Source organism: Microcaecilia unicolor, chromosome 1, assembly GCF_901765095.1.
Source record: "Microcaecilia unicolor chromosome 1, aMicUni1.1, whole genome shotgun sequence".
NCBI classification, from domain to species: domain Eukaryota; kingdom Metazoa; phylum Chordata; class Amphibia; order Gymnophiona; family Siphonopidae; genus Microcaecilia; species Microcaecilia unicolor.
Genome location: NC_044031.1, coordinates 467,476,842 through 467,495,532, shown reverse-complemented (window position 1 = coordinate 467,495,532; position 18,691 = coordinate 467,476,842). Strand labels below are relative to the sequence as shown.

Genomic DNA, 18,691 nt, shown 5'->3' with positions numbered 1-18,691 from the left:
ATGACCTAGAGATGGGAATAACTAGTGAGGTAATTAAATTCGCCGATGACACAAAATTATTCAGGGTCGTCAAGTCGCAGGAGGAATGTGAACGATTACAGGAGGACCTTGCGAGACTGGGAGAATGGGCGTGCAAGTGGCAGATGAAGTTCAATGTTGACAAGTGCAAAGTGATGCATGTGGGTAAGAGGAACCCGAATTATAGCTACGTCTTGCAAGGTTCCGCGTTAGGAGTTACGGATCAAGAAAGGGATCTGGGTGTCGTCGTCGATGATACGCTGAAACCTTCTGCTCAGTGTGCTGCTGCGGCTAGGAAAGCGAATAGAATGTTGGGTGTTATTAGGAAGGGTATGGAGTCCAGGTGTGCGGATGTTATAATGCCGTTGTATCGCTCCATGGTGCGACCGCACCTGGAGTATTGTGTTCAGTACTGGTCTCCGTATCTCAAAAAAGATATAGTAGAATTGGAAAAGGTACAGCGAAGGGCGACGAAAATGATAGTGGGGATGGGACGACTTTCCTATGAAGAGAGGCTGAGAAGGCTAGGGCTTTTCAGCTTGGAGAAGAGACGGCTGAGGGGAGATATGATAGAAGTGTATAAAATAATGAGTGGAATGGATCGGGTGGATGTGAAGCGACTGTTCACGCTATCCAAAAATACTAGGACTAGAGGGCATGAGTTGAAGCTACAGTGTGGTAAATTTAAAACGAATCGGAGAAAATTTTTCTTCACCCAACGTGTAATTAGACTCTGGAATTCGTTGCCGGAGAACGTGGTACGGGCGGTTAGCTTGACGGAGTTTAAAAAGGGGTTAGATAGATTCCTAAAGGACAAGTCCATAGACCGCTATTAAATGGACTTGGAAAAATTCCGCATTTTTAGGTACAACTTGTCTGGAATGTTTTTACGTTTGGGGAGCGTGCCAGGTGCCCTTGACCTGGATTGGCCACTGTCGGTGACAGGATGCTGGGCTAGATGGACCTTTGGTCTTTCCCAGTATGGCACTACTTATGTACTTATGCACTGCAATATCTTTTAACTTAGGGAAGAGGCATGAGCTTGGGCCCTTTGATTTTACTTTTTAAAATCCTGCAGATAGGAGGAAGAGGAGATTGGGGAACTGCTGGCCTGTTTCTTTCTGAATATTAAAAAACAAAACAAACCCAAGAGTGGCAAAGTTACCTGGATAAGTTTTTCTCAGTAACTTTAGCTAAGCACATTCAAAGACACTTTTACCCAGATAAGTATCATTAAGCTTTCAGCTAAAGTTATCCAGGCAACTTTATCCTTTGCTCACAAGATTACTGAATACTGACCTGTTCCTTTATAATATTTGTCTACAATAATTTTATACTAATTAAATGTAAATCCCTTGAAGGCTGTTACCTTTTGATGCTTTTGCAATATGGTTCCACCGATGCTCTCTTTCTGGCTGTATCACTTTTATCTTCACGTTCTAAAAATATTTAAACAAAGAATATGCCACTTATTAATATGGTGTTTCTTCTGTACTGCAGAACTGGTTTTGTGTCACTTGTTATTTTGACGCTCAATGGAAAAGTAAAAATAAATAAGCCAATGCCAAAAATTTGCAAACAAGAATAATGTTCTTAATAAAGAAATGTCAGTAATTCATATGATCTGAACTAGACATGTTTCAAAGAGTGCCACTGTTTACTGCATAGAAATATAAGATAATGATAATAAAAAGCTGCGGAAGCAATACATGAAAGTGAAATACCTTCTATATTTCAAACATACACACAGTTAAGTATTAATACGTTATTAATTGAACATTTTACTGCCAAGTCATTAATTCCTCAAGCTGATTTCCCTGTAATTTCCCTGAACCCCTGGTGAAGGGGTGTAGGTTGGGGAAAAACAAGTTACTTACTGGTTTGAGTGATCTCTATGGACAGAAGGATATAAATTCTCAAAAACTGGGTAACATCATCTGATGGAGCCTGTGTGAACAAACCTCTCCAGTTCAGAAAACATTTCTAGAAGCCTTTGAGGGGTGTCGAGTCGACCTACATGTACCAAATTAGGGTATCTCACAGATTGAACATGCCTAAAATGTCACGCTGTGGAAGGTCCACTTAAGCATTATATATGGAAATACCCTAAGATTTTGGACTTTTGAAAAACTTTGTGGTTGCATCTGGGCCAAATGTATGGTCAGACCTTTGAGGCAACCCCTCGCAGAGGTTTGTTGGATCCTATGGATGATATTGTGAAAAGAGTGTAGGTGTCCTCCTTGTTTCTATGTAAAGTATGTTTAGTGGCCAAGCGCTGCATCCTATTGCAGTGGATTAGGGACCAAACCCTGACCTTGATGCAATGGCAAAACCAAATGCATGAACTGATGCATATGGAGAAATTATCTGTTGATAATACTGTGTTTTCCTAAAACTTTGGGACCCTTATCTGAGTACATTAACGACACATGTTTGTTCTGCATTATTGAATGATCTAGAGGTATAAGATGGACTTTACCGTGGGCTGCAGGGAGAGAAGGCTAAGTTGGGAATGGCGGAGGGTGGGAATTGTAGGGGGTGTTTGGGGGATGAGATAGGGGATAAAATATAAAATTGTTTTAAGTCCTTTATATTTTGCATTTTGTTTAGGCATTTTGTACATTTTAAATCTATTCATTTTTTATTATTCTGTGGTTGTGACTTAATAAACATATTACAATAAAAACTAACACAGGACCAATAAGAGGGGATACAATGCTGGATATTGGAACTGCCTATGATGAGTATAGGACATCCCATGATAAGGCAGATACACTCTGGCTAACCTATGCATGGACTATGGTGATGCTGCTTAGTAATGTCTGGCTCTTTGTATGGTATAGCTGCAAAGTTTTGGCATTAAAACAGTGTCCAAACAGCAGCATCTGTGCTGACAGTTTCCAGTCCATTCAGTGAGCCATAACAGAGGTGCTAATCCTCTGAACTGGAATCACAACAGTAGTCTGAAATCTGCATTCCTATTATGATGCCGAAATGGGGTGCTTTTGTCCTGGTGTTTATCCTCATGACGAAGTTTTCTATTTTTTTTTTCCCATCACCTTCTCTTTTTACCTTCAGTACTGGAGAAAACTTTGCTATATCTCCTTAGGGGAGGAAGACAGATGTTTAACAGTCAGGGCTGAGCTCAAGAAGCTACTATATAGTCTTCCCGCCAATGAGGGAGATTTTGAAACTGACTCTACAGATATAGAGGGGGATCTTTAGGCATTGAAGATGCACAAGACTTACTTGGAGAAACCAGGAATTCTGCTAATTTACTATGTTGGCTCTTTCTGGCCCTTGAAGACATTCTTCTACAGTTATAACAGTACTGTTCATCATGAAATGGGCCTAGATAGATTATGCAGACATCATGTGTTAAAGGAGGCCTGTTTTCCTGTCAAAACATTTATGGAAGTCATAGTGTACAATAAAAAATAGAGAAAGTCAGGGCTTATTTAAAAAAAAATTTGGAAGAGATCAAGACAAGAATGAGATAAGAAAGTGAGAGAAAAAAATGGAAGGGCTGTGGTGAATACCACAGGAGAAAAATACATCAGGTACCAAAGGGCTCGCATGGGGACACTATGTGCAAGAATTCTTGCTCATGCACAGACAACTTTCTAATTTGTTCTGAGGCAACTGCTCCATTTGGCACCACTGAATGACACCAACCACATGTGGGGCCAACTCATCCTGCTTTTTGACAGAAAATTCCTTCAAGAATTAAAACAAACAATTGATGATTTCATTGGAAATTTTATAGACAACTGCCCCATTACATCCTCCAAGTTTTCAGAGAAATCATTTAGTCTTTCTGACTCGTCTGCTTCAAATACCTTTTCCGGCACCGGTATCCCTCCCAAATCCTCCTTGGTGAAGACCAAAGCAAAGAATTCATTTAATTTCTCCGCTACAGCTTTGTCCTCCCTGATTTAACACCACCGTCATCCAGCGGCCCTATCAATTCTTTAGCTGGATTTCTGCTTTTAATATACCTAAAAAATTTTTTGCTATGTGTTTTCGCTTCTAACGCTAACTTTTTTTCAAAGTCCTTCTTAGCCCTCCTTATCTCCTTTTTGCATTTGGCTTGACATTCCTTATGCTTTATCTTATTGTCTTCCGTCGGTTCCCTTCTCCATTTTCTGAAGGATTGTTTTTTGGCTCTATTAGCTTCCTTTACCTTACCGTTTAGCCACGCCGGCTGACGTTTGGTCTTTTTTCCTCTTTTTCTAATACGCAGAATATATTTGTCCTGTACTTCTAGGATGGTGTTTTTGAACAGCATCCACGCCTGATTCAAGTTTTTTACCCTTTCAGCCGCTCCCTTCAGTCTTTTTTTCACCGTTCTCCTCATTTTATCGTAGTCTCCTTTTCTAAAGGAGTGTATTTGATTTCCTGAGTTCACTTACTTCGCAGCCAATATCAAAACCGATCATATTATGATCATTGTTATCAAGCGGCCCTCGCACCGTTACCCCCCGAACCAGATTATACTATTGGGCTGGAAATTGTCTTTCAGTGAGTGGCTAAATGTAGGTGTTTTGAAGGGTGTAATATAAGTTGGGGAAAACTGTATGCATACATTTTATTTTCAAAATATGTGCAAAGTTTCTATGCATAAATTTCCACCATCAAGACTATGCAAATTTATGCTTGTACTCTTATTTCCAGATTATCATCCTTGAAAGAATTCACAACTTGGCACTAGGGCAGGAAGGTGGGAAAGCATGCCTTCTTCTGCCTCAGTGAGGGAGTGGGGAAGTGAGAGCTTCACATGTAAAATAAGGGTCTGGGGAGGCACTTTGAAAATGTGATCAGATTCCAGGGGTATTAGCCAGACAGGCTTCATATGAAACTTAGGTAATAAACGGGAACTTAAATTGGGGTTGATCAAGTCCCCATTATGGATAAAACACACTTTTCTAGAAAACTGACAACTGTCGATGTATAAACTTAAGACAGGTCTCCATTATGTATATAAATTCCTTCATCAAGGAAAGCATGTCACTTTGCCTTAAGTCTTATAACATCCTGTAAAGTTTATACATCCTATCTGAAAGGAAACCTTGCTGGTATAATTGCTAGCTTAATGAAGTAGATATCAAAGTCTACCTTTTCCTGTTGCAGAAATTTGAAAGTGCAGGGCACATTACTAACTGCGCCATTCAAGAATAGGTGCCACACTTACTTAGAGAACTCACACAGTTAGGAAGTAGATCATTAAAATTACAAAGGTTAAACAAAAATTAGAAAAATATTTTATCATCCTCCCCCTCAAACACATACTTACTCTCAATATGTTCAATGTGATCCAACACCTCCTGCTCTTCCTCTGATTTTCCTCCTTGGTCACACTTTGTGGGAGAACTTTGCTCTCCAAGGCAGGATTCATATTCTTCATATGCTGTCTGGTCAAATATTTCTGCAAAGCTCTCGTTCCCTTTGTGCTCTCCATCTACATAAATGAACACAGTGACTGACCAAAAAACAGACTACATAAAGCTTTCCTTCTAAACAATAACCTTCCAAATTGTTGCTTGTTTGAAGTCACTTAGCAGAGACTGTTCAGATTTGATGGCAAAATAAAGTAGAAATTAAATTCTCCCATGAGATTGCTGGCCCTGGCTGAAAAGGAGCATGTTATATTATATACATGCGTTCTTTAGACATAACCCAGTTCAATGTGATTTACAAAACAAGTAGCAATGCATAAAACATACAATGTAAGGGTCTTATAAGCAAATGGGGTAATTTTATAAAAGACTGTGACATTACTTAATTCATATGCCATCTGTAGCTACTCCTTTTTTTAAACTAAGGGTTTAAAATATACATTCCAAAAAGAGCATTAAAGAAACTAAGGAAAACAAATCAATTGGGGTAAATCATCAAATCAAGGATCCCGTATCACTGCGAACAAATACGACATTCAAAAGACATCAGCACAGGTGAAAGGGATAAACACTTAACTATAAATCAATTCATCTTAACAGTTCCATAATTCTTCCCAGCCCCTTATTACGCACATTTGTATGTTTAACAATAAATTTCTCAAGATGAAGTGAATCCAAAAAAAATATATTTATTGCCTTGAAATGTCACAAGAGACATGCATGGAGGGAATACAATTAAAAAAAAAATAAATAAAGCATCCTCCCCCCGCCATACTAGCACCCACAACTTAAGAGCCAAAAATGATTTCCTATACAAAGGTGGAAGTGGGACTGTACCAAGTAACCATGGCAAACCATGGGTGAAAAGTGTCCAAATATTTGCCAGTAGTAAATCTGACCCCCCAAAAGCCGTGTTTCGGCTGGAAAGCCTTCATCAGGGGTCGAAGTCTTTCAAATGAATAACTCCACAGAGTTGCATAAACATGTAGAACAACGTACTCCTGTAGTGATGATATCACTTTGGAGTGAGCACTCCTGAGGAAGGTCCCGCGGATTCCCTTGCAGGTTTTCTGCTTCTGATGTACCTGAAAAAATGTTACTGGGAGTTTTAGCCTTTGCGGCAAGTTTCCCTTCATATTCTCTTTTAGCCATCTTTATTAATGCTTTGCATATGACTTGCCAGTGCTTATGTTGCTTCTTATTTTCTTCATTTGGGTCCTTTTTCCATTCTTTGAAGAGGAGTCGTTCATTTCAAAGCAGTCATACATTTCATTCATATGACCTACTTCAGATCTCTAAAAACAGCTTTTTTTCATCTTTCAGCCTGGCTGCATAAAAAAAAGGGGGGGGGGGGGGGGGAGTGATAGGGGATAGGGACGAAATAGACGTTGCACTCTTTTGAATTGTGAGTTATGAAAATGTAGTCCTTGAACCATTTGTCAATAAAAGACCCAATGAACTCAGAGAGGCAGCTCAACCCCTTGAATTCCCGCTCATGCTCATTGTAAAGATCCGTTGCAAAGATGTAATTGGGGATGTGTAACCCCGTTTCCTGCATACATTCACAGTCATAAATGAAATACCTTTGAGATGATTTTAGGCCTAAGCCGGCCGTCATATAGCATAAATATTTTTCACCTGTCAGTAAAGGATCACCACACTGCAGAGATTTTCTGATTTTGCATTTGTGCTTTTTTTTCTGTGTAAGAGGCATGCTTATCACAAAATGACTACTGATCATATCCACACAATGTACTTGTGCAAAGTACTCAAAAACTTCTTTGCATGTGTTTTACTTAACTTTTATTTGTTAAAATTTGTACCCGTTTCTATTCTTCTCAATCTTTTGGCTTGTATCACATGCTTCTTAGGTTAAAACATTTTACAGCAAGCAATCCAGGTATAAAGTACTGTTCTGCAACTATGTTCATTTTTAAAAAGCTTATCTGCAACTTTTTTTCCAGTCAATAAAAACATTCAGTAGTATGAAATGCTTTTCCAAATGCCTGGAAGCTGCCAAACATTCCATTCGCATAACCTACTTCCCTTTCTGGCTGACTACTGTCCTTACAAGTTGAAAGAGGGAGGTGGGGTTTGGGGGACGACCCCCCCCCCCCCCCCCCCAAAAAAGCAGGCTATGCATAGACTGCTGTACGAAATTCTGCCTGGTGTTCTAAACTAACGTTTTTGCCCCGACAGGTGCTTCAGTATTGTGTCAATACATTTTAAAACAGCCACACGTGACAAGAGTTTTGCAAAAACATCTATCTGACACATGGCTTGTGTACTGTCAGAGATGAGAATAATAAATTAACTGATCTACTAACAACAATGTCTGGTGTAAGTTGGTAATCCACCACTAGTTATCCTCCAAAAGGGAGGTGGTTATCCCCCACAAGGGTGAGTGTAGGGGGAGGGTCACTGGCCCCATTTCCCCCTCATCTTATACTGGATAACATGCATGGCACTGTTCATCTCTAAAAACAGTTTGTTTGTTTTTTTCTTTCGGCCTAGCCTCAGAAAGGGGAGTGATGGGGGATTGAGAAGGGCCAAAATATCTGACTGACCTCACACAGAGTGACACAGCTTTTTTGTGTACGAGAGGAAAGGGGAAATGCTTATAAAACCAGCACGTCCCTCCATCAGTAGGGCTTGCTCCAGGAGAAGGGGGAGGTCTGAGTTTATCGTCATGCATGGTAAATATAAGTACATAAGTAATGCTATACTGGGAAAAGACCAAGGGTCCATCGAGCCCAGCATCCTGTCCACGACAGCGCCAATCCAGGCCAAGGGCACCTGGCAAGCTTCCCAAACGTATAAACATTCTATACATGTTATTCCCAGAATTGTGGCTTTTTCCCCAAGTCCATTTGGCAGCGGTTTATGGACTTGTCCTTTAGGAAACCGTCCAACCCCTTTTAAAACTCTGCTAAGCTAACCGCCTTCACCACTTTCTCCGGCAACGAATTCCAGAGTTTAATCATACGTTGGGTGAAGAAAAATTTTCTCCGATTTGTTTTAAATTTACTACACTGTAGTTTCATCGCATGCCCCCTAGTCCTAGTATTTTTGGAAAGCGTGAACAGATGCTTCACATCCACCTGTTCCACTCCACTCATTATTTTATATACCTCTATCATGTCTCCCCTCAGCCGTCTCTTCTCCAAGCTGAATAGCCCTAGCCTCCTTAATCTTTCTTCATAGGGAAGTCGTCCCATCCCTGCTATCATTTTAGTCGCCCTTCTCTGCACCTTTTCCAATTCTACTATATCTTTCTTGAGATGTGGCGACCAGAATTGAGCACAATACTCAAGGTGCAGTAGCACCATGGAGCGATACAACGGCATTATAACATCCTCACACCTGTTTTCCATACCTTTCCTAATAATACCCAACATTCTATTTGCTTTCCTAGACGCAGCAGCACACTGAGCAGAAGGTTTCAGTGTATTATCGACGACGACACCCAGATCCCTTTCTTGGTCCGTAACTCCTAACGTGGAACCTTGCATGACGTAGCTATAATTCGGGTTCTTTTTTCCCACATGCATCACCTTGCACTTGCTCACGTTAAACGTCATCTGCCATTTAGCCGCCCAGTCTCCCAGTCTTGTAAGGTCCTCTTGTAATTTTTCACAATCCTGTTGCGATTTAACAACTTTGAATAACTTTGTGTCATCAGCAAATTTAATTACCTCGCTAGTTACTTCCATCTCTAAATCATTTATAAATATATTAAAAAGCAGCGGTCTTAGCACAGACCCCTGAGGAACCCCACTAACTACCCTTCTCCATTGTGAATACACACATTTTAGGGATTGCTGTCTTAAAATCAAACAGTTTTTCAGGCATGGCTGTTTTGTTAAAACAACAAGTCTTTTTGCTACACTGTTTAGAAAAGGAGTTTAAAAACTCAGCATGATTTGAGAGATATCAGGAAAAGCCTGACAAGCCAGACCACTCTGGGTTTCATGAAAGTTATCTTAAAACTGCTTGTATCTGCTAATTTTTTCTAAAAAGGAAATGGGATGTTCTTTTGTCCGTGGAATGAACATTTTAGCTGTAACTGACTTCTGCCTGTTGACACATATTGTAAAAAAAAACAGAGGGCTCAAGAGACAAAACAGTGGGAGTGAACGGATTAAAAAAAAAAAAAAAATTAAAAACAGAGGTTTAAGGACAGGGCTAAAACAAACTGTGCATGCTCCTCCAGGACTACGGGCGGAGGTGTCGAAGGGGGGCAATTGATATCACTTCCCGTCACATGACACATCCAAGATGGCAACGAGTAGTATGAAACAGGAAGTGATGTTGAGGTGTCCAGTGGTTGCTGCCATCTTGAAAAATGAGTGTTGCCTGGGTGAAGTTATGACATTTTTGAGACATCACAGAAAGAGGTGGGGGTTATATAAAAAAGGGATGGTGTTATACAAAGAAGGCACTGCTGGGGCAGTTATGCAAAAGGAGTGGGGTTATATCACATCCAGTGATACCAAAGGGGTGGGGTGAGCATGGCTTATGGCAGAGTGTGGGTGTGGCATGGGCAGATCCTTGATTCTGATGGGCTGATGCAACTAGGTGTACCCACTAATCAAAAACATGCAAAATTAGTTTTGACAAAAGCTGTGAGGTATACTACTGAGGCGTGTCTGAGTGCTCCTATGATACTGGTGCACTTGAACTCTTTTAGTGGCTTGATTCCACTGAGATTTTAAATTCTTTTGGGTTTGCCTCTGTTGTGAAACAGTTGTTTTTTTTTTACAATCTGCTCTATGATTCCTTATTTTCCCCTGGGAATTTTGTTTTCTCCAGCGAGAACATCTTTCCCATTGCAGGCTCTTAAGTTATCATGGAATTGACCTCTTCATGTTTGAAGTTCTGTAATTCCAGGCAGCTGGGAGGCTCTCGTGTCAGGCACAGGCCAGTCATGAGTGTTCTAGGGCACCAATTTCCGATTATTCTGTGCACATATTATACTCTTGTGTTCCAATTGGCCCAGCATAGATCAGCCTAAAGTGGCTGGGGGTACTGATTCCCTTCCTCTGGCCAAATTTATTGTTTCTTACTTGTGTTTTCGCTGATGAATGGCATGCCTCTTGTATTACTGGAACAGTCCACTTGTCTTGCTTGCCTTGTTTTTGACTGACTGGTATAGGTATAGTGATGAATAAACTAACTTTGTGCTCATACCATAACCATAGATCCTTGACAATGGGTTAAAATTACCTCTCAGAATGGAGGCATTTTCTGATTCTTCCCAAGAAGCTTATGCAGAACCCTGAATTAGGATTGGTTAGGTAGCACCTGCTCAAGAAACCCCTCCCAGAATTTATTAGAATTCCTAGCTGAGAAACATAACCAACCATATCTATATTGAGACCCTGGTCCACCTCAGAAGAGCAACTGTGAACAGACTGCTACTGGAGCTTACCAGGCATTGGTTAGTTAAAATATATCTTAGTTAAAAAAAAAAACCTGTTTAATCCCTATTTCGTTCCTTGTTTGTTGTTTACTTATTATAAATGAGCTGCCAATTGTTAAGATAATCTGTTTCTGTATACTGGTTGGTACGTAAAAGGAAGACATATTAACTGTTCCTGCTTCTTATATTCTGGGAAAAAGATTTCAACATAACTTTACAGTTCACTGTAATATTTTTTCAAAACTTTTTAAAAACCTTGCATCTACGATTGATTGATGATACCAGTAATTTTTGTGTTTGATCTGGAAGTGCATGTGGTTAAACATGGGATTTTATGTGCATCACAACCTTCATTTCCCCAGTAAGATGTCCAGTCTTGGGCAATCCTTGGACAGACAGAGGTGCCAGCCTAACTCTTTCCCTTCAGCCTAGCCTGTTGGCCTTTTGATCCTTTTACAATTCACTCAGAATGGTGCCTTGAAAAAATATTTCCTAGCATTCTCCAGGAGTTATAAGACTATAATATTCTAAAGTATCACTGGTCAGAGGCTTCTGCTTTGTGTTTTGATTGGCTTGGGAGTACAAAGGAAGCACACCTGTGACAAGACCTCACCCAGCTCTACACATGATCAATCTATCCAAAACTTTCCATGCATCAAATACAGTGAAACTTATTTATATGAATATTATTTACTTGTTGGTTGTTTGCAGAATTAGATCTTAATTTTCTTGATCATGATCTCCAACCATTCCGTAATAAACTTTTTGGATTATTAATTTGGCATCTAGAACTAGCTAGTTAATAACAGCATTTTAAAAATTTGATCTGAAGGCAAATTTCTACAAACTGTGTGACTGCTGAGTTTTGTAAGGGTATGTATGTCCCTAGAAATCAGTAGGGAACTTGACCAGAAGGAAGCAGAAATTTTGGTGAGTGGGTGGTTACCAGTACGGAGAGAGTAGTGGATGCTTGGAATGCCCTCCCGCGGGAGGTGGTGGAAATGAAAACGGTAACAGAATTCAAACATGCATGGGATAAACATAAAGGAATCCTGTTCAGAAGGAATGGATCCTAAGGAGCTTAGTTGAGATTGGGTGGCAGAGCCAGCCGGTGGTGGGAGGCGAGGATAGTGCTGGGCAGACTTATACGGTCTGTGCCAGAGCCAGTGGTGGGAGGCGGGGATAGTGCTGGGCAGACTTATACGGTCTGTGCCCTGAAGAGGACAGGTACAAATCAAAGTAGGGTATACACAAAAAGTAGCACATATGAGTTTGTCTTGTTGGGCAGACTGGATGGACCATGCAGGTCTTTTTCTGCCGTCATTTACTATGTTACTACTATGTAGTACTAAGTTACATGATTGGTAGGACTCTAGTGTTCACAGCGTTAAGCCTAGGTGGAATAGTGGTGGGCTAAGCTACACAGCCTAAAGCAACTGAAAAAGTACTGACTAGGCCAAATAACAAGCTAATGATGTCATATTTGAGAATCTGCAAAAAGCAGGTCTGAACAATGAGTCTTAACACAACCAGGTACAACCTTCTAATTGAATATAGCACCTATAATGAAAGAATAATGGGTAAAAGGAATAAAATGAGGTTCTTAAAATGGGACTTATTTTCCATAAGATGGCACACAGATCATAAGATGTTATGAAAGGTATTACAAAAGGAAGATGTGAAACTGAGATCTTAATATAAAGATATTTTAGTAAACGAGAAAAACAACTTGTTCCAAAAACATGTTGACATTTACGGAAGTGTGGCAATCTCTAGAAATAGATAGAACGGAAAAGAAATGGGTACAGATGAACATCTGGCCGGATACGAAAGTATGATCTCAGAAATTGAGAAATATTAGAAAAAAAGGTACCTCACAATTGACTTGTATTGGGACCTGGGGCTATAAAAGAGATAAGATTTTGAGAGAGAGTTGGAGTCTTCCCCAACACTTCTCAGACGGCGGAGCTCTATGCGATTGAACCCAGAATCTGTTTGATGTCTGTACTTAATTGAAAACTTGGTAAGAATAAAGCCTTCTTTCTGAAATCTATCTCTGTCTTTATTTTCAAGTATTCTTCACCTGTCATTGATACAACAAACTAAGCCACACACACAACTAACAGTCAGTGTGTATATAAATTACTGTTGCATTGTAATAGAATGCATGTGGGTACATAGATGACCAAGGATTCACTTAGATCCTGATAGACAGAAGGCCATGGTCATGGCCATTATCCTAGAGTTACGCCTTCTGGTGCCTCCACAACAGAAATATCACTGGGGTGGAATATCAAAGGAATTTAGGCAGGCGGCCCAACAGATAGTGGAAGCGCAGACCCTTTGTCCCTGGAGAAGGGTATTCCTGGGGCGCAAAGAGGGCCTTTAAAATTTACATTTGGTGACCCCGACGAGCCCCCTGTTCCAGTGAACCCTTCCATGCCCACTTTAGAACCTGAGTGTTCTACTCCACCTAGATGGGATCAATTGGGTGCGCGACCAAAAGTTAGACCCTCCCCATTAGAAGAAGCATGGGAAGTTTTAAAACAACAACTCCCAACTAAATCTGACGTGGAGGATATTCGAAACGAACCTCCCCCGGTGCTAAGTTTCTCCTCCTCAGTGGAGGGTGGAGCGATTACTTCCTTTCGGGAAGAAGATTCATCTCACCTTGCACTACCCAAGACCCTTCCCCTTGACACTCCGATTCCTTCAGGGGCATGCCGTATGCCGCCACATGGCCTCACATTGGCCAGTATGGGAGATGACCTCGCGTTCGTTTCAGAAGGACTTCGTTCCTTACGCAAGTCCCTGTCAACACAACCGCGCCCTGATATCCCGGACACTGTTGCATCTGTTGCACCAAGTGGAGCATACAAAAAGGGAGCCGAAAGTTGTAGATCGGCATATTTAATGGGCAGAGGCTCTAGCAGTGGTGTGTCTGTTGGGACACCATCAAATCCTGTGGTGGTAATATTGTCTGGAGAAACTGTGAGAAATTTCTGCAGTTTATGCGGAACGTGGGCAAGCACAGAGCGAGAAGCGCCTGTGTCAATTAAAAAGGGGACGGGAACATCACAGATTAACAAGGTGATCATAGGATCATCCAGTCCTGCTGTAGTGTGGACCACGCCTAGTCACTGTGGACGGCGTTGGTCAGGGTTCCATAGAGGGAAAGACTGCCGTTCTGGAGGATTTTGGCGGAGCTGTCTCATAACTCTATGGGGCGGTGGCTGAGGACACTCTGCCGCATAATGACCAAATTGTTGACAGCGGTAACACTGAATATAACAGGACTGGATTTGATGGTGTCCCAACAGACACACCACTGCTAGAGCCTCTGCCCATTAAATATGCCGATCTACAACTTTCGGCTCCCTTTTTGTATGCTCCACTATGTCCTGTCAATTTACTTGGAAGAGATCTGTTGACATCGTTTCATTTTGAAATTCATTTTGATCCTTCCCCTAATGAAAGTACTTCACTCATGATGGCTGTCACCTCTATGGTTGAAAAACAAATAGAGATTGCACTGAATGACCTACCAGGTTTTCTTTGGGCCACACCTGACAAACCCTATGGTGAAGTAACAGGCCCTCCCCATCGTATCCAGCTCTTACCTGGCTGTACAGGCCCCAAAATTGCCCAATATCCACTGAAGCCTGAAGTTATTGCTGGAGCTCAGGAACAAATTAATTCCTTGTTACAGCAGGGTATTATTGAAAAGTGTAATTCACCATACAACACTCCATTATTCCCAGTTCCAAAGAAGGATCCTGGAACCTTCCGTATAGTGCAGGACTTACGAGCACTAAATGACCTCACTTATGCTACATTCCCAAATGTGGAAAACCCGACTACACTCCTCAATAGCATCTCCTTGCAGACATACCATTCCACTATTGATTTATCCAACGCCTTCTTTTCCATCACTCTCGACCCTGTAAGCCGTCCGCTAACGGCCTTCCAATTCAATAACACAACATATCAGTGGACTCGCCTTCCCCAGGGATTCACTGACAGTCCTACCATCTTTTCCCAAACTCTAGCAGAACACATACAGGAATTTAAACGTGACAGGTATGTTCTCCCACCACATACTTCTATTGTTCAGTATGTGGATGACATGCTTATCACATGCCCTGACTTTGACACTTGTGTTCAAGTCACCTGTGACTTTCTAGGCTTTCTTGCTACGAAAGGCTACAAAGTTAACAGAAAGAAATTAAAAGTTGCTCAGACACATGTTACCTTCCTTGGCCATCACATTGGCCCCCGTCAGAAGGGCCTAGGTCCCGATACCCTACAACACGTTTCTTCTTTGCGTATGCCCACAACAGTTTCTGATCTCAGAGGTGTCCTTGGCATGCTAAACTTCTGTCGCCTTTGGATACCCAATTATTCCGCCCGGACTCAGCCATTTTACATGAAACTACAAGGTAAACAGAAAGTGAAACATGAACCCTTACACTTTACAGCTCAGGAAACAGCTGATCTTATGGCCCTTGTGAAGGATGTTATGCTTTCCTCACCATTGGCAACCATTGATGTTTCTCAGGATGTGCACCTTTGGGTTGTGCATACTGAGGATACTTGGTCTTGCCTAATCACACAAGAACATGATGATCTTGCATGTGGTTACCTTTCAGGAACTTTTTCACCCGTCGAAAGAGCTTTTGCAACTTGTGAGAAAGGTCTTGTTGCCGCCAGTACTGCTGTTACCAAACTATACAGCTACATTCCTCACCTTCCGGTGATCCTTCACACGTCCCATGATGTTAAATATCTATTAGACAAACAGATTAGTCACATGACTGTCTGCCGTTTGCAAAAGTATCAAGTACTTTTGTTTAGTGTAGTGCACTCCATTCACCCATTAACTTTAACTGACCTTCAACGTTTGGATCCACTGCTCACCGTAACAGAGACAGCACAGAATGCCATCTTTCCCCATGAGTGCACTACCCAATTATCTGTACCCGATTCACTCCACCTGCATTCTGAAATTTTGCAAACAGGAGAAATTTGGTTTACAGATGGTTCTCAACAAAACGGAGTAGCTGGTTTTGCCGCCCTCCGTTATACACCAGAAGAAGACATACTAGACCCTGTACAATTCAGGCTACCAGATGCATTCACAGCCCAAACTGCAGAACTTGCTGCTGTTTTGTACGTTCTGCTATTCAAAGCACTACACTCAGATTTGAGCATTGTCACTGACTCAGACTATGTTTTTGCTTCCTTGCACTCCCATGTTCGCAAATGGAACCAGAGGGGTATGATTTCCTCAACTGGACAACCCCTAAGTCACTTACCGTTGTGGACTGCTCTTTTTGACGCGCTGGAGCAGCGTCATCAAAAAGGCCTCCGCACTAGTATCTCCTGGATAAAGGCACATCAGGAGACAGTCTTTTCTTTCGCCATCAACGGCAACCACGTTGCTGATGAACTAGCCCGTGAGGTCACTTCCCTTTCCAGTCTTCCTTCCGGAACCGCTGCCGATGCGGCACTTCCGGTCATTGTGTCCGACGCACCACTTCTTGACACGCCTCCTTCAACTCCTTCCGATTCCACACAATCTGATTCCTCCTCTCCAAGTACCCCTCCCCTTTTTCATGCTCCTCCCATCATTACACCTCCCTTATCTCCAGTACTGCAGTGTCCTCGGAACGAGCCTACTCCTCCTGTAACCTCTGAATCCCTAACTTCTGACTTCTCTTCTACCCTCACGTCCTCACTTACACAAGCAGAAATCACCTTGTGGAAGCAAGCAGGCTGTTTCCTTAACCCTAATGGTATTTGGACCCATCCCAATGGTCAACTATGTGTTTCACAGCATGTTTTGTCTCTCCTCCTGCATGCCCTCCATTACCCTTTGCATTTGAATGCTAATACATTGTATGATCAACTGTCTTCCAAATTATGGGCTCCCCAAATGATGCCCATGTGTCACACTGTTGTTCATAATTGTTACAAATGTTTTCTGTATACACCTAAACGAGGACCTGTCATTCCTTCAGGTCATTTACCTGTTGTCCAGGGACCTGGCCAACATTGGTATATTGATTTTACAGATATGCTGACACCTGTTCGTGGTAAACGGTATCTGCTTGTCTGCGTGGACGCTTTCTCTAAGTGGGTGGAAGCTTTCCCTTGCTCTAGAGAAACCGCACAAACTATGGCACAGTCACTATGCAATGAAATTATTCCTCGATTTGGTATTCCTGGCAAAATAACCACAGATAATGGTACACACTTTGTAAATGAACTGCTGCAGAATCTCCTTCCAGCACTTGGCATTACGCATAGAACAGTCTGTGTCTACAAACCCACCAGTAATGGTTTGGTTGAAAGATACAATGGATTGCTGAAAACCAAAATGCGTCAGCTTATGGCAAATGGGATAAAGAATTGGCTTGATGCCCTCCCACTGGCACTCTTATCACTTCGTGCCACTCCATCCTCTTCCCTTAAACTGATGCCTTTCCAATTATGTACAGGTCGTCCAATGCGACTTCTACCTGGCAATCCAGACACTCAAGTGCCCGATCAATACTCGGTATATTGGGATATCTTGCAGACTATTGTAAGTTCTCTGTCCTCAATTCCACAGGCCATTTCGGACAGAAGAGGGGATTGTGATGCCAATAGATCCCCCCCTTACAAAGTGGGCGATCTAGTGCATCGGCGTTATTACACGCACAAAACCTGGCGAGATTCCATCTACGTTGGCCCCTTCAAGATAGAAGCTCTGTCAGCTACAGCTGCTAAGCTTGAGGACCACACATCCTGGGTCCATCTGAAAGATATACGAGTCTACCCGAATACCGAATCAGGCCTCCTGGATGTTTCCATTGATGTTTCCAGCACAGCAGCCACTGGAGAGACCTGTCCCACCACGAACCCCATCTCCACCGCCACTGAGCCCAAGACCACCGACCCCACATCCAACACTCTTAAACCATCTTGATCAACTCGACCAAAGACTTAACCACTTAATCAACTTAGACCATCCATCTCCTGAATCGCACCTCCTTGATCTGGCTGAGATAGTCATCCAAACCTTCGCAGAATCTCCAGAGTCACCATCTGAACAACCACCTGTATTTGAACCAGCTTTTGAGTTGCCATCCTCACCTCCACCTCCCACTGTTCCAGCATTCCCACTTCCCTACGTTGATCTTCGCATCCGTCTCATCCGAATCCGTAACCTTGCAGAAGATCTCACCCAAGTCCGCAACTTAGCAGGAGAGTTGAATCTGGAAGAACAAGAGTCTGTTGCGTTTTCAACAGTACAGAATTTGCACAGCAACATCAGTGAGCTGCTCGACATTCTACATTTGTACTTCCCGAATCAAGCCAGATAAATGCCACAGCAAGTTCCGCCGCTGTTCACTCCAGAAGAGCTCATTCCCTTACAGACTATTTCTCTACATAAAGTTCCTATTCCAATACCACCTTTCCCAACCACTCCTGTGAAAGTTTTAATACCACCACCCTCCCCCGCTGGTAAAGTTCTCCGCAGGGAACCAACTGCTGAGAACCTTGCTGCCCTTGACGATATCACGGAACCAGATCCACCAGACCCACAGAACACTGGACTTTACCCTGTTGATAAGTGTGACTCTGAGCAGTTATCTGAAACCAATTCCCATTGGTCCAACGACTTTGACGGCACTTATTTGGAAGGCGACACCATTCCTGACGACACGGACGGAACCAGCACCCGTCCAAGTGTTGTCTCAGCAGCAGTAACGGTGTTACATCAGTACACCCTCTTCTTCTGCTTCCCATCTGCTCGATTGTTTGCTGTTGGACTCTTGTGCATGATCCTACTTTGTATAGGTTTGGTTTT

General features: G+C 42.2%; 1 protein-coding gene across 4 annotated transcripts in view; it reads right to left on the bottom strand.

The window, feature by feature from the left end:
* The window catches only part of RBBP8 (RB binding protein 8, endonuclease), a 278,475-nt gene that overhangs the window by 35,004 nt on the left and 224,780 nt on the right, over positions 1-18,691 (bottom strand). For 2 of the 4 annotated variants that reach the window (XM_030213485.1, XM_030213470.1), the window contains exons 16-17: positions 5,312-5,491; positions 1,388-1,457 (exon numbers count right to left, since the gene is read on the bottom strand). In XM_030213485.1, the coding sequence (XP_030069345.1) occupies positions 1,388-1,457; positions 5,312-5,491 (250 nt within the window). The remainder of the gene's footprint in view (positions 1-1,387; positions 1,458-5,311; positions 5,492-18,691) is intronic. The other 2 variants (XM_030213463.1, XM_030213478.1) reach the window with 1 other exon arrangement.